General features: G+C 33.8%; 1 protein-coding gene across 3 annotated transcripts in view; it reads left to right on the top strand.

The window, feature by feature from the left end:
* The window catches only part of SLIT2 (slit guidance ligand 2), a 246,357-nt gene that overhangs the window by 180,331 nt on the left and 49,309 nt on the right, over positions 1-16,717 (top strand). For 2 of the 3 annotated variants that reach the window (XM_085223411.1, XM_085223409.1), the window contains exons 11-17: positions 436-507; positions 1,026-1,097; positions 2,881-3,024; positions 3,153-3,316; positions 4,045-4,068; positions 7,554-7,704; positions 13,694-13,768. In XM_085223411.1, coding sequence (XP_085079537.1) covers positions 436-507; positions 1,026-1,097; positions 2,881-3,024; positions 3,153-3,316; positions 4,045-4,068; positions 7,554-7,704; positions 13,694-13,768 — 702 coding nt within the window. The remainder of the gene's footprint in view (positions 1-435; positions 508-1,025; positions 1,098-2,880; positions 3,025-3,152; positions 3,317-4,044; positions 4,069-7,553; positions 7,705-13,693; positions 13,769-16,717) is intronic. The other variant, XM_085223410.1, reaches the window with a different exon arrangement.

The following is a 16,717-nucleotide window of genomic DNA, read 5'->3' as shown; positions in this document are numbered from 1 at the left end:
CTAATAATAATTGTTTTTACAGTGTTAAAGTTATTGAAATTATTTATTATGGTTTTGCATAAAAGCAACATGTTAGTACAGTGAACATAAGAAAAAAAAATCATGAGGATATGCCACTCTCATTTTGGAATATCCTTGAGGTTCTGTCTGATCTGGCTACAGGACTATATACATAAAGGACTATATATAATTCTGTACAAAAGGTACTTATTGTATTTTAGGAAAAATAATTCTATTAGTCTTCATTTTTTTAACCATTTAAAAGATCTATTTTTAGCCATTCATTTTGTTTCAGTGGTTTTATTTTCAAATTCTTTGGCAGTGTCTCACACAAGTATTCTAATTTCTCTCATTCCACCCCTAATTCTAATTATTTTAGTCTTTGCTTTTTTGAAAATAGCTTGGATTAACTGTATCAACTTTCATTTATTTCAGTGACCTGAGCAATAACCAGATCTCTGAAGCAGCTCCAGATGCTTTCCAGGGCTTACGTTCTCTCAATTCACTGTAGGTATCTGACATGTAAACACAGAAGCTAATTTCTCATATTCCTATAGTAAAGTTATTCTGAATTTTTGGCTTTGCAGAATTTAGTATAGATTCAATCAACGCTGAAAGTGCATAAAAGTAATTTCAGAATGTTAGAGCTATAATGGAATATTGCATCACAGCTGGACATTATAAAATCTAGGTTTTCTTATAAATATTCTCATGGTATACAGTTAAAGGCATTGAAAGATTTCTTTTATTCCCCAGTTAGCTGGTCTTAAAAAGAGCAATTCACTCACTGAGTTTCCTTGGTAAGTCTATGCACAGTGCCATGCTGGTTCTTTTGAAAGTTTCTTGGGTGAGGCATCTGTTGAGAAAATGCATGATCATGCCATCTCAGAGGAGCAAGTATCAAGTCACTGCTGTTAAGTTTCCTTCAGGAAAGTTGAAAAATTATTTTATTTTTACATTCAGAATCACATAGCATATGACTTTCATGATATCAGCTTTGTTTGCTTTTTTATTTCCTGTTGCAGTGTCCTCTATGGCAATAAAATTACAGAACTTCCAAAAGGCCTATTTGAAGGACTGTTTTCTCTGCAATTGCTGTGAGTATTTTTTAATATTTACTCTATGTTGGAGTTACCTAGAAGGAAAAAATTGATAAGAGATATATGCCTAGACAAAAACTGGCAGGAAATCCTCTACGTAAGATCAGACTTTAATAAAAACAAATTATCTTAAAGCCAGAGGAGTCAAGACTGTTGTAGGTCAGCTTGCCATTCATCCACAAATGTGATCATATCTTAGTTAACGTCTCAGCCTAAAGTGAGTAAAATGAAACTGTTATCTTCTATGGAATTTCTGATGATAAAATCCATAATATACTAGCTGGAAGTACTCAACAGTGTGTATAAAGTTGCATGGGAAACAGTAGAAACATTTTGGTACTTTTATTTAGAGGTAGTATGTAGTGGATACACTCTACAGTTTCATTTGTAGTTATACTCATGTAATAACAGAATGGCAGACTTCCATTGATGGTTTTTATTATTTTCTGAGATTTTTTAATGTGACTCCATGAACTCCAGCTGCTGTTTCTTTTAACAGTTCAGAAACTCCCATGTGTAATCTTATAAACCATTTCTGTTTGGTTTTAATATTGGGAGTACAGAGGAATGTCATGGTGATATGTTTATCAAATATTGTCAAGATCCAGCAGAAAAGGCTGTGCAGTAGTTGTACTCTATGAGAGAGAATTGTGAAATAGGCCGTGAAACAGTGGTAGTGCTTTTGGAAAATATTGTCCCAGAATCACTGCCTTGTCGAAGTGGCTTCTTCCCACTAACCTGAAAGCATTTACTGTCTCGATTGCATAGTTAGTGATTCACTGAATGTCTATTATTAAAAACTCACTGAAAATGGCAAAGGAAATTCAAGTTCTAGCACCACCTAGGGTTCTACATTTTGATTTTAGTCAGTATTGTAATGGGATTTTGATATCCTTTAATGAGAATTTATTTAAGAAAACTTATTTCAGATTTTCGAAGAAAAAAAAGTGAGATATTTCTAAAATTATGTTTATTGTCTATTAAGAAAATGTCCATAATTTGATGTATTCTGCATAGACAATACTTTTCAATCTAAGTACGTTTCTACTTGTGTGGTAAAATTGTTTATCAAAACATTGATTTTCAAATCCACCATTCCATCAATAGGAGAAAAAATGCATATATTTCTTTAGAAAAATGCAACTAGTTGAATGACAAAATTATTTTAGTTTTGAAAGCATGAGGGAGTTGGTTTAGATTGGCTTGTTTATTTTAGCTTTAGAAGTCAGGGGAATACAGGGAAGAAAAGGTTCCCTTTGTAGAAGGAGAGGAAGAAGGTTCCAGACAGATTTGGATATGTTCCATGCCAACCAGTTTTTACTACAACTCTGTTAATGCGGCAGCATGCTGATTAGTAACATATAATTAAAAGTGCCACGGCGCATCTCTTCCAGCTAATGAACACAGTGTTCAGTTCCTTTTTGTTTGTTTGTTTATTTGGCAAAAGAAACTAGTTTTCCTTGTAGATACTTGATTTTTTAAGCTTGTTTCTTTGCACAGAAAAGTACCACATGCATAAGTTCTACCAGCACACACAAGGAATGTGATTTTAGATGAATAAACTCACCCAAGGGTGCAGATATTTTGAAATAATTTCAGAGCACCTGAGTAAGGTTTTTCACTTTGCTGAAATGCCTTATATAACTATCAGTTAGTATTTGTTCATACATTGCTTGTTGTGATTTTAAAATGAATACAAAGTTTTACATGTGAAAAACATTGAAGTTGCAGTGACACTGAACAAATTATTTTGATTTTATGATTGTCTTCCATTAAACAGATTATTAAATGCCAACAAGATCAATTGCCTGCGAGTTGATGCTTTTCAAGATCTGCACAACTTGAATCTCCTATCTTTGTATGACAACAAGCTTCAGACCATTGCAAAAGGCACCTTTTCACCTCTACGTGCAATTCAGACCTTGTACGTATGCTTTTATTCATGGTCATCTTTGGTATGACTTCTTATTCTACAGTGCATTAAAAATATCAGAAACTGCTGAGACTAAAGGGAAATAATGTGTGAAATTATCTTTTTTTTCTCTATGAAAGGCATTTGGCTCAGAACCCATTTATCTGTGACTGCCATCTGAAGTGGCTGGCGGATTATCTTCATACAAACCCCATTGAGACCAGTGGTGCCCGCTGCACCAGCCCCCGCCGTCTGGCAAACAAAAGGATCGGCCAGATCAAAAGCAAGAAATTCCGCTGCTCAGGTAATTTTCTTACTTCAGCTGCTGTTTTTCTTTTATTGGCAAACACAGTGGTTATAGGAGTTCTAATGAAGGCAGCTGGCCCTCTACAGAATTATTAAATGTTGCAGAGTCTTTTCTAGTTCTTCAGCTGAAGTCATGGAAGTCATAGACGATTGGAACATTACTACAGTTAACATGCTTGGCACTCTTTCTGAGTAGCATTAAATCTAACAAAAGAAATGCAATATATAATACTTCAGAATGAAATGCTGAAGTTATTTGCTACAAGTATCACTGACATAAATCATTTTGTAGAATTTCCACAAGGCTCTGGAGTACATGAAAGATCTAAAAATTTCTAGCTAAATATGGAAATACAACATATTCCTTTTTATACAGGGAGCTTACCTCACACTGAAATTTACTGTTTTCTTTTTCTAATCTTATTCCATTTCCTACTTACATTTCTCTAAATCCTTAACTTTTGTCATATGGTATCCAGCTGTTCCAGGTGCATTTCACATTCTACAATTTATTCAGTCTCAAGTGCAAATACCAGATGAGAACTGTTTGTTATCCATGTTTCGGATACATTTATGATTATTCACACTTTGTTGTTTATCACCTCTTGTTGTGAATACACATTTTTTCACTAAGTTAACTTTAGTCCATACTTACTCTAATAAAACTCATTCTTTGCTTGCTGACATTCAGGTGCATCTTCTATTTTTTTTTTTCTCTTTATTTAGCTAAAGAACAGTATTTCATTCCAGGTAGGTTTGGCTCTGCAGTAAGATTGACTAACTGCAGATACTCTCCCCTTTTCCCCCGAAAAGCAAAGTTTGTTATAGCTTTTAGGAAATTGATGCATGTCTATTAACAATAGTGAATTCCTGTAGCTAGATATAGTTTTCTTTGTAGATCACTAGTAGTTCTGTTTTCTGGATAAGAGCTTAGCATGCAGCTCCATTTACGTTTTTGTCTCACAAATTTGCACACAACCTACCAAAATGCCTTTACTTAAATTATGTAGAAGGCTGCACCTGCTAGCTGATATTTCAATTGATGCCTTTGTTTGCCATCTACCTTTCCTTTTCTACTACTACTGTTTTTAAAATGTAGCTTCTGAGCTGCTTTTAAACACAGGAAAACCTACTTCTGTCAAAGAGCTAGTACAACTTAAAACAGACTTTACAAACGAATGTTTTCTTGCCTTGCTTTCATGCTTTACACTGTCTTCAGCTACTGCTTGCTCACCCTCCTCGTGTTTGCCAAATCACAGTGGAATGCTTGGAAAAGAAAGCTGACATTCATTAAAGGCATTCTGTGGTCACATGCATACAATGAATCAGAAATGCTTTCCCTTAAAGAAAACATGACTTTCGAGTTGGGTTGAAACAGTAATTTACACACTACTTTCAGCTACAATGAGTCTATGATATTTTCCGGGAAGACTCACTTATGATGGCCCTAGCTCTTTGAAATATGTTTTTATTTTACCTTGTTTGTCAGGTGTGTGCACTGATTTCTTAATAGAAAAAAGCAATGATGCACTTGCATTATTTTCCTAACAGATTGCAAATCATTGTTTGGCAAAATAAACAAAAAAATAATGAATCTATTGATAAATTATAGTAAGTTATATGCAAGCAGGGTTTTCTGCCATAGCATAATATCCAGAAAAATACCCACAATAATTGATTATGACACCAGTGCACTTGTTCTTTCAAGTATTACAGATGTATTGTCATTCTGCAGTGTCTGAAATACGGATTTATTGATTGGTCTTTATCTTTCAAGCTGGCGTGCTAGCTTTTCTCCTAATGCTATGTGATGTGTTACTTAAATTTGCAGCAACCATGTGAGTTCTTCATGCCCTCATACTAAATGTTGGTTAGAATATTAAGAAAAGTAAACTTAAATACAAAATAAGGGAGTCATTTTTCAGCATTGGCAGCCACAAAACTGTGCTTTAAAGCAGCATAAAACAGAGGGGGATTCAGTTTCTCAATCTTGTAGTTACCACTCCATTTCTTAATGAGTAGAACAGCTGTATTCCTGCCACAGAATGACTTCTACTCAACTTTGCCAGTACAACTTTTGTCTCTGAGTTAGAAGTGTTTTCTTGCCAGCAAATATCTTCACAGCTTGTTTATACTATGGCCACACATGCTGCTTAGGTTTGTTTATGTATCCTTTAAAAATGCTTTTCCTGCAAAAAAGAAGAGAAAGAATAAAATCAGTCAAAAAGTGCTACAGATGTACTTCTTGAAATACAGTTGCATACTTTCTCTTTCCATCAGGTTATCAGGGAGATGCTGCATGAAATTCTTCTAATTGTTGAAGATCTTATCCCTGAATATTTTATTTTTTTTACTTTGAACTACTAACAGTGATTTATTCTGGAAACAGGAGGAAAAAATGTATTTGTAACTTTGCTCACGAGTATTAAAAAGTGCTCAAAATACTTATTTATGCTTCATTAAATACTGTAAAAATCTTTAAATTTCTTTAAAAGTCAAATATAATTTCTATATTTGTTTTAAAACGTCATTGGGAGATCTTATTCTGCAGGTGCTAAGAATTCTTAATAGAATTTCAATATAATAATCTGGAAAACTAAAGGCTAAATAAGTATTAAATCAGGAATTTGAAAAGAAATAGTTTGTCTACTCGCTCATAGAAATATTCCAAGCAGTTAAATCATGTGTTACTTAGACATTTGCAAATGCTAGATGATAAATGACGACTGATTTTTTTCCTCTCATGAGGTATCTGTTTCTCCCATGTTTCTTTGGTTTATTAAGTATTTTAAGTGGCATAGCATGTATGTGTGTTCAAAGGAGCATATCAGCTTCTAATGAACACATTTAAAATAATGAAGAACAATGCATGGGAGATACTGTATTTCTATATGAAGTTTCTAATTAACCTCAATCTTTCTTCATTTTTTTAATGCCACTTAAAATGAATTTTTCTTTTTTTCTGCTGAAGGTGGTACTCCTTAGCAACATCCTCTAATCAAACTAAATTTGAGTTGGAAACATATAAACTTAGTTCATGTTTTTGTCTTAATTGGGATTACTCTGTCTTTCTTTCCTTCTTGGCTATCTTTACTTTTGCAGGAGTTCACCATTTTGGCTGTAAGTAAAGTTCAGTGTCTGAGATAAGTCACAATGTACCTCCCAGCCCTGATGCACCTTCTACTAGTCTCAGTCTTTTCACCTTTGTCCGAGAAGAACCCACAGGTCCTTTCAGCTTCTTTTTGTTTTCTTTGTCACCCACCCTCAGTTTCTTACTGAATGTTTTCTCCTGATATGTTTAGGACATTTTCTTTGACTGACTCGGGGAAATGGTGGAGGAAACTTTCTATGTGGTTCCTTTTTTTTTTTTTTTTTTTTTTTTTGGTGAATTATTTAATCTGTGACAGTAATACTGTTACTGTGGCACTGGACATTCAGTATAAAGAATGCCATGTCATGTAAGCAAGTATTAAACTTCAAATGCTTCTATAACTTATACCTGCTCCTTCCTCTTTTCCCTCGCTGTTACCCTTGGCCTAATGGATGCAGTTTTGATAATGTAGCGAGATTTTCTGTTGTGCTTGATCTAACCATGTGGTTGTGAGGTATGAGTAAAACATGGTTCTGTCAAGCACCATGGAACGTCACGCAGCTTTCTACAGCATGGCATGCTGCTGAGGCTTAAGTCAGGATCACACATTTTCTTAAAATTAAAGCTGAAGATAGGGCTTTCAATCTCACGTGTTCAAGATGATGTGGAGGGTTGGGACTGCAAAAAAAAGAAATAAAAAATCACAGAGGTTAATGAAGTCCTGTCAACAATACAAATCTGTAGCTCGAGAAAGAGAAATGGTGGCATTCAGGATCTATTTATTCTTGCTACAGAGAAATAAAATAAATTCTAAAAGAATCAGTGGCATTTGTGTGATTAGCTATAAACAATGCTAGATTGGCTGACAACACAATCAGCAGAAAGTACAGCTGTGAAAAGCTCAAGTTAATGTTATCCTGTTATGTGAAGTTGGTCACAGTTTCTTTTTCCAGCATATCTAAGCCCTTATATTTAACCCTCTCTTGAAGCCCCTGTGTCTGTTCAGTATCACAAAATTTATCATACATTTCCCAAGTTGCCCACCCGTTACCTGCATTGCAGATATCTTTTCAACCTTCTCGCAAGAAACAAATCTTATTCTTTATTGACTCAGTATCTGTATTTTGGCTTGACTCTTTCACAGGCACTGAAGATTACAGATCCAAATTAAGTGGAGACTGCTTTGCAGATTTGGCTTGCCCTGAGAAATGTCGCTGTGAAGGGACCACAGTGGACTGCTCCAATCAGAAACTCAACAAAATTCCAGATCACATTCCACAGTACACAGCAGAGTTGTAAGTTGAACCCATAAAGCATTATTTGCTTATGGAAAAACTACCTAAAACTTTCAAATACAAAACCACAGCTTCTATTTTTGAATAGCAAAAATTATATGTAAGCTCTGTGATGCACCGTATGTTAATAAAAACTATTTGTGCATCATTTTGGTACCATTAAGCCTTAAACATGATAAAAAGAAAAAAAAAAGGCAAATATTCTACACTGCCAGTTCTCCAGTATGTGAACTACCCATGTGGATTTTTTTGGAAAGACAGTAGGATTTATTTTGCCATCAATTTTGAATACAGGATCAAGTAGGACATCCAGTATCTAAAGGTCTGTCTTAAAAGCACTACCTAAGTGTTAAATAAAACAGAACTGACTGTTGTTATGCAAAGCTCACATTACGTGTCAGGCAGGAGACCAGAGGAAGATAAAGTAGACAAGACAGAGTTGGATTAAGATGAGATAATAATGTAATGATCTGAGATGAGCAGAAAAGATGTCACAGATTATTACTTGCTTAATAAGTGCCATATGGGAAAGATCTGTAGACATTACAGCTGAAGTAGTATTGAGGGGATTGAAAGATAAAATTAAGACAGCTTTACAAGTTTTTCCCATGCATAAAACACAGTGTAGAAGAAAATGCAGAGATGCTTGAAGAACCAACAGAAAAGCATGAGGTGAAAGTGACCACCACTGGCAGAGCCAAGAAAGGAGGAAATAGCTGTTTTTCTTGGGAGACTTAGTATAAAGAGCAAAGCAGAGCAATAAGGTGCAAAAGACAGACTTTGATTTAATAGTAAAGTGGGAACAGAGATATGGAGACGTAAGTGATGTGATCAAGTTGTGAACCACAGTGGTGAGATGAGCGAAAATGTGGCAGATATCTTAAAAGACAGTCTTTGACTGGGAGCAAAGCAATAGTACAGCATTGAATAATGAGACTGCAGTTAGGGATATTGAATCTCTGAATGGGAAAAAAAAAATTGAGGTGTTGTATAAGTAGAGATGGAGATTTTTGTATGAACTGGGAGAAAGAGTTCAACTCAGTGATGTTATAATTACAAATCTAAGTGGCAATTCTGGTTCTTACCAGTATGATAGCAAATTGAAAATAAAAAGTAGCATATGTCATAAAATCAAAGTTCAGTTTTTGGCCACATTTAAGCTGTCGTTTGTATGGTAAAATCTCCAAAAGAATGTCATAGGATGTTATGCTATAATATTTAGAGATAAAAATACTTCCACTGAAGAATAATGAGTGACAGGTTAGACTATAAGAGGAGTACAGGTATTAATTGATGTAAAAATTATAGCTACTGAGCCGAGATGAGAGTTGGAGTTGCTGAAACAACAAGAGTGCATTGTCCTGATTCTTAACAGAATTCATGTTTAATTCTCTCTCCTCTGAAGAGGTTATACTCTTCATTTAGTATCTTAATCATTGATTTTCCTACTCATTTTTTTACATGTGACATATAAACTCTACAGTGTTTTCTTTCTATAATTATAATTTATACATATTAAATTCAGAAGAAACAATGAAATCCTCAAGCCTCATCTGCTGTGTATCCTAAGCTCTCAAGTTGCAGTCAACAAAAAAAATCTGTTTCACTAAAAGATAATTCATTTTTGGTTACTGCACTTCTTTCAAAAAAGCATTCAATCTCATTTGAAGGTATCAGTGGATTAAAAATGGACCATCTCCCTAAGAATGTTACAGAAGTTAATTATTCACATTAATCTCTGTTAAAATCTTTTAAAATGAGAACATTACTTTCAGATAGAATCTGTCTCTCTTCAATTTTCATCATCTCTTCTTTTAATATTTTTTGCTGATAAAGAGCTCTTTTCTATCCATTCCTTATCCAATACTTACCGGTCTTAAACTTTAACAGGCACTACTCAACTTTCTTCTTGATAAACTGTAAAGATTATGCTTCAACTCTTGCAATGCAAGAGAATTTTTAACAACCTTAAAGTATTTTAGAGGCGTGGTGAAAGTATTTCTGCACTTGTAAAAATCCAACTGCCATAGCTTCTGGTATTTGCCTCGCTGATGCTTGCAGCTTTTCCTTCTTTCCTCCTGTCGTCTCTTGTTTTTGATGCATTGGAACAAAGACTGCTCCGCTTGGGACTTCAGTCTAATTCTAGGGTCACTGTGATTTCCTGCTCACTTAGTGACATGTATGAAAAGAACAGCTAGTTAGCCTTTCTTTGTTTTAACCACCAAATATGTGTTAAAGGTACTTAGAGCTAAATGACATTAACGCTTCTCTAACTGTGAAGAAAAAGGCTAGATTATTCTCTCTGGGGTATTCCTTACAGCTGAGACATTTGGAGCTTGGAAACAAAGATCAAAAGTGAAGAAATGTTGAGATTTCTTTGGATTTCCTTGTTAAATATTTATTTTTCTCAAATAATTCATCTGGAGATCTCTGAAGTCTTCTTTGCATCCCTTAGCCCAGATAGCTGTGAAAGTAACAGGAAGACTGTAATCTCCAAGAGAACTTTTATCATGTGGTTTTCTCCCTGTAGATGGTATAAGGAACAAAATAATTATTTCCTTAATCTGCCAGAAAAATGCATCTTCGTTCACAGTATCATAATGTGCAACATGAAATTTAATGGACGAAAGATGCTGAACTACTTTTATCTCCATCATTCTAGAGCTAATGAAATGAAAGATCTAGTGATAAATATTGCTGTAGTCTAGAGTTCAAGAAAATATATAATATTTCTTTTAAATCTGTTTTTAAAATGATATCCTGAAAATAATTTCTTCTTTCTCTACTAACATCAACTGGTAACTCTGGTGTTTCAGCTCAACAAACTCGAGGGATGTGTTCTGTAAAGGAGTTTGAAGGCATTTTTTCTAATCAGATGTTCTCCTACCTGCTTATTTGTTTATCTGAGATGGCTTGAGTATTGTTTGTACACATTACAACAGTAAAAAATGTCGTAACAAAAAACTCTATCTTCAGAGTAGTTTATTGTTTGTATATATATACGTATATATACATATCTGAAAATAATAATAAAGTTCAAGACAGATACTTCTAGTTTGTTGTTTGCTTGTAATCTTTCAGAAAACCAGTCAAAGACCTATCTAATCTGCCACTGAAGTATTTGAGATAAAATACTAGTCTGTAAAAGAATCCTGGACATCAGATATTTTTCAAGTAGCATACCAATATACAAGAAAACTCATGAAACATTTGATAAATCATTCAAACCAGAGTTTCCAGGAGAAAGTCTAAAAGAATTTTAGTAGAGTAGTAGAGTAAAAGAATTTTAGTAGAGTATGTTCCATTTTTTTTAATGTTTGTACAATATATGATAACGTATCAAATCCTAACAAGATAAGCTTTGAAACATAAAGCACTACATAGTATCACTGCAGTTCATAGTCTTCCAAAAAGACTCAGCTCTTGTATCAGAATATGCATTAACAGAAGAAGAGAACACATCAAATAAAACTGAAAACTAAACATTTAGACATCATCATCAAATGCTTTTTTGTTTGCTTTTTATGTTTTGAGAATGACATTTTAGTGATTCTCTTTAAATAAACCAGAATCAAGTATTTCTAAGATCTTTTTCATGAAGCAGCAAGTAAGAACAATCATTATTATCTGTATAACTGAAAGTGCACTGGTCTCCAGAAGGGAGATGGCATTGCATATGTTAATTTTCTAAACATCTGTAATAAGTTTTATTTCTGGGTATGTGGTATTACTTACCTAATAGTAGAACAAAAACTTCTTGCACAAGTATTTAATTATTCTAAGTCTAAAGCCAGCAATCTCCAGCTAGTGAAATGCCATGTGGTCATTTTTCTGACCACAAAATCATAGTTCATAACTCTTGATGTCCCTTTTTTGTGTATCTATCCTCAGTGATAATGCATGTTTTGTGGTGTCATCATATCCATAAAGTCAGAGAGAAGATATGATTTGTGTTACAGTTTAACCAGAGACAATACTGTTCAACCTGTTTCTTTTCCATCATAGTAAACTATAGAGAAACTTCTTAAACACTTAGACACTTAAACATAGCATATGGAGAGTTCTGAAAATTTGCTCTGTAACATCAAAAGCACTCTAAGGCTATTGATGATAGAATAAAAGAAATAAATTACAGTAAGTAGAACTAGTTAGCAATACAAATACAAGATTGAGGAATATATAGATAGTAGCCGAAGAGAAAAGGCTACGGTGGTGTTATGCACAGTAAAGATGAATGAGTCCTACTGGGCACTGCTTCAAATTTCATTTTGGGATGTATGTACAGGTGTGTGGTAAGTTATATGAAATAATTGGTTTCCAGTACATAACAATAATAAAATACTATGGAATGTTGCATTATGAATTTCACTTTCCAAGATGAATATAGATCACCTGGAAAAAAATTTGAGGAGAAAAATAATCATCAAGCTGACATATGAGGGAAAACTGAAAGTATTTAATGCATTTGTGTGAAGGAAAGTTAGGGGACAAACATACTAAATTATTTTTAATATGTAAAGGTTTGCTACATGTAGATAGAAGTTTCATTTTTAGTGGAATTAGAATTTTTTTGCAATAGAGCAAAAGTTCCTTAGAATTAATAGATGTCTTCACAAACAAATAATTCTACTAGATGATATAGCACTTAAAATATGTAAAAATGCCAGCATTTATGGAGTGTTTGGTATTTCCACTGTTGAGACACGGGGAAAAAAAAGACTATTTACAATGATGATGAAACTTTGTTAAATCACATTAATTCTTTCTGCTAACTTTTAGAGGTGGGAACTTTTTTTAAATTGAAGTCCTTTCTACTCAGTAGAGTATACAAATGTCCAACAATTGTACTGCCATACCTTCAGATTTACAGCCTTAATTTGCCTTCTGGCTATCATTGAGTGTGAGCAGGAAGGAAGGATGAACAAGCAGCTTTGTATTAATTTTGAAGGATTTTTTTTTTTTTTTTGTCTTTTCTTGCAATAAGGTAATTTAGAAAAGCATTCTCATTTTAGAATTATTCTGAATTCCATTTTACAGTGATTTTTCATCTCTTCATTCATCTCTTTTCCTTCCTGTTTAAGATTTTTAAATAAAAGCTGGATAGATGTGCTTCCTTAATAAGATTATTCCATTAAAACATATACAGTGTCTAAGACTTATAATTTCCATTTTCTGTTCAGGAGATGAAATAAGAGACACTGGGTCAGGGCACACATTTTTTTAAATAGATGTCCCCTAACCTAGCAGCTGCTAAATGTACACTGTGCTAGAACAGTCTTGATACCTGGGCAGGAAAGATAAAAATCCATGTGACTTTTCAGGCTAGTATCTGCTACTTACTACACTTTCGTAGTGTTACAAAGCAACAATTAATACTCTGTTGCACAATTTGTGTGTTATGTTTAGTGGTCTGAAGATGAACCATGGCCAAATAAATGTTTTTAAATTCTTCTGAATGCCTACACATTGTTTCAGTCTCTATTTCATAAAAGCATTGAGAATAAAGTAATTATTTCATTCTTGTAAATAGTGTTCTGTGAGCACCTCCAGATGTCTGGCAAACTCCACCTGATATCCCTTAAAGAACAGTAAACTAATCTTCAGTCATTTATACATACTTCTTAAAGATTTTTATTTATAAGTTGCCATAGAAGTCTTCCCTAGCTACATTTGTGTTCTTCTCTTCTCTTAAAAGAAAATTTAAAACATATTCTTATATTTTTCTGCAGTGTTAGCTGTATGCTACTTTGTAATCTGTTTTTGATTCTGTATGTCTGATGTATGCCTAATTTTAACTAATGAGAATGTTCATTCATGGGAATTGTCGGAATTGTCAGAATTAAAAATGTCAGTATATGTTGAATTGTTCTTCAGGTACCAGTATTAAACAAGCTATTCAGTTCTACCATTCCAAAAAGCTCCCTTAGTGTGGAATGATCTTTAACAATGCTTGAATATTTTTTTCTGAAATTGATGTCATTTCTTGCAGGCGACTCAATAATAATGAATTTTCAGTCCTGGAAGCTACTGGGATCTTTAAGAAGCTTCCTCAATTGCGAAAAATGTAAGTAACACTACAGTGATCTTTTCTATTTCGATATCACATTAGTATTAGTGTCGTCTTTCTCCACCTTTGATAGTTTATGTCTATTAAAGTTTCAATATATTCTAATGAAAAAATCAAGAATGGGTTTATATCAGTCATTGAGGTAGATCAAAGCTAGCAGTCCATCTCTTTGGGACTAAGCAACCCAGTAACAGCCTCTCCTGGTGCATAGCTCCAGCAGCTCTGCTGCATGGTCCCACCAGCTGGTCTGTTATGAAGCCACAGCAGGGAACTTGAGCATAAGCTGCTCAAAAATGGTTCCAGTAACCTTTTGTAACTTCCTGCACTACTACTCCCTGACCAGGCAGTTTTGCCTCTTTCAGCACATTCAAGACATGCCTTTGATTCTGTGCTTCATTAAACTATCATTAGATGAGGGGAATATCAAAATTAAATGACTGAGAAAAAAAAAGAGAGAAGGTTTGATAGTCCATTTTCACAGTTGACATTCTAAGAGTTTGTAATCTTACCAATTGTAGATGTTAATAAGCCTATGAAAAGCTTTTCTTTCACTTCAGGCATGTGGCAGGCATTCAAGAGCAGATCATTTAGTTACTTAGTGGCTCTGTGCTCAATATTTTCAGGATTTAATCCAGGCATAAATACTAAGTGGAGAAAAATGCAAGTCAAAATAAATGAAAATGATGCACTGCTTTATTAAATGCAGTCACCAAGTTGCTACCACTTGTAAAAATTTGGTTTGTGCTACCGGTGATTAAAAACTCAAGGTGAGCAATAGTATTGTATAAACTACTTATTAGCCTTGCCCAGATATGAGCTGGCAGCTGTCGTGATCATAATTGGTTAAATACTTACTGCTGATTTTTGAGACTTAATTATTTTTTTTTTCCTTTGACCTATCCACGTGAGTATGCCTTGCTAATTTGGATGTGGGCTGAGGTACTTAAGAGAAAGAATACAGGAATGACTGACACAGCAGTATACTGGGGCTACAGAGTAGATATCCAGTTTTCTTCATTCCTCAAGTATCATAGATTAGCACTCTTCACAGCTGTAAAATACTTAAAGTAGCATACAAACACACACATCAATTCTTCATATTTAAGAAAAATGGGAACTAGGGAATGGACTGTCAGTAATTAGATTTTTTCAGGCTATAAAGCTAGATTAGTCAACATCTCATGCTACCTAAATCTCATTTGCTGCTATTTAGTTGAGGAGGAAGTGTTCAAGACAAAAGAAAAAGTAAGTCAGAATATTAATCAGTGCAGCTGTCTGCTGAACTCCTTAAGAGTTTTGAAATCTGTATTACTGAGGAGGAAAAAATTGGATAAATGTTACAGAAAAGTTAACATTTTATTACTATTCCATAACTTTTTAATACAGCTAACAATTGTTAAAATATTCAATTCAGAGTATGCCTAAGCATGACTGCAAAGCAGTGAGGTGTTAGAGAGACATCAATAAGAGTGAATTCTGCATTTGCGTGAAGTTCATGTTTCTTCTGCAAGTTCAAATAGGTGCAGAGATCATTCTGCAAATGACATTGAAGAATTGAGACCTAAATGTTTAATTGATTTGATGGTTCACAAGTAATAAAGCATACGTATCATTGATTAGCCATGCAGTGTTAATCCTTAAAATAACCTTTGAAATATCCCTTAAAATGTGTGGTAGATGGAGTAATGACCGTGGTATGCAACAAACAAGGAAGATTTTAGGAAACTAAGGGCCTGACATCTCTAAGATGATTGAGATGAGAAATAATGAATTTCTTGCTTCCAGTCTTGTGCAGCAACTTACAGGAGACTGAACAGCTTCACCTTGAAACTAAGTGAAAGTGATGATTATATCCTTCATCACAGGCAAGGTGTATGAGAAATTACAGCTAGACTAGAGATCAGTAGTCAGCACTCAAACAAAGCCACACATCCTTTTTTCTATGTCTTAGGTGATGGCACCTGTTCATACTGGCAAGCATATGAATTTTTACTGTAACTAATAATGTGTTTCTCACGATAAATTAAAATAATGCTCTTGTAGAAGGTGCATCAAATAATGTTTGATTCTCTTTTCAACATCATTCATTCTATTAAGTAAAAACTTTTTAGCTTTATTGTATTTCAGAATTTCTCAGAGCAAATTTAAGAGCTCTGTAAAAATCATTAGTGAATTGTGACACTGTCTAGTGTGTAGGTAAATACTTAACTGTTCTGAACAAGATACAAGTGTAAGTAAGTATAAATAGGCTTACTTTAAAAACAAGACAAGAATAGAATGAAAAATCTTTTTTAAATGTATATTATTTTGTATGCACATTTATTGTATATATAGAACAGATACTTTCCATTTGGGATGTAATTTCCATATTTGAACTGAAAGCCACAGACACTAAAATATTTTGGCAGTATCTTAGGATATTTTCTTACATTTTGATCCACTTTGCATGTGAATTGCAGATAACTGAACTATCTGTCTTGTTTATAAAACCTTATTTTCTACTAATGTCAAAAATGATTAACATATCATTTACTGTTTGCATTCACACTTTTCATTTCCATATGTTGCTGTTTATACTATTTTCTTACATCTGTGTCTGTTGAGATGAAATAAAGAAATCAGAGTAGTTGTGTGAATTCTCATACAGTACCACTTCATTGATGCATTTAGTAATGCTAGAAGGACTAGAGACAGAAGATATATATTCTTTCACAAGATTTGGATTTTTTTTTATGAAAAGAAAAAGAAATTTTTGTGTGGCAGCAGCATGTGCTGGGCAATTGCAAACAATTTCCGAAAACTGCTGTAAAAATCTTTATTCGTATAATCAGCAGTCACTTTTGTTTTTTCCAGTTCAAAGTTGATCAGTATGTTCATTGCTTTTACTCAGAAACTTAATATCGTGAAATCTACTTAGTCTTTAATATTTAGTAGTTCATTTAGGGT

The sequence above is a fragment of the Meleagris gallopavo genome, chromosome 4 (assembly GCF_905368555.1).
Source record: "Meleagris gallopavo chromosome 4, MGAL_WU_HG_1.1, whole genome shotgun sequence".
Lineage (NCBI taxonomy): Eukaryota > Metazoa > Chordata > Aves > Galliformes > Phasianidae > Meleagris > Meleagris gallopavo.
The sequence above is the reverse complement of the archived record's forward strand: the minus strand, read 5'-3'. Positions and strand labels throughout refer to the sequence as shown.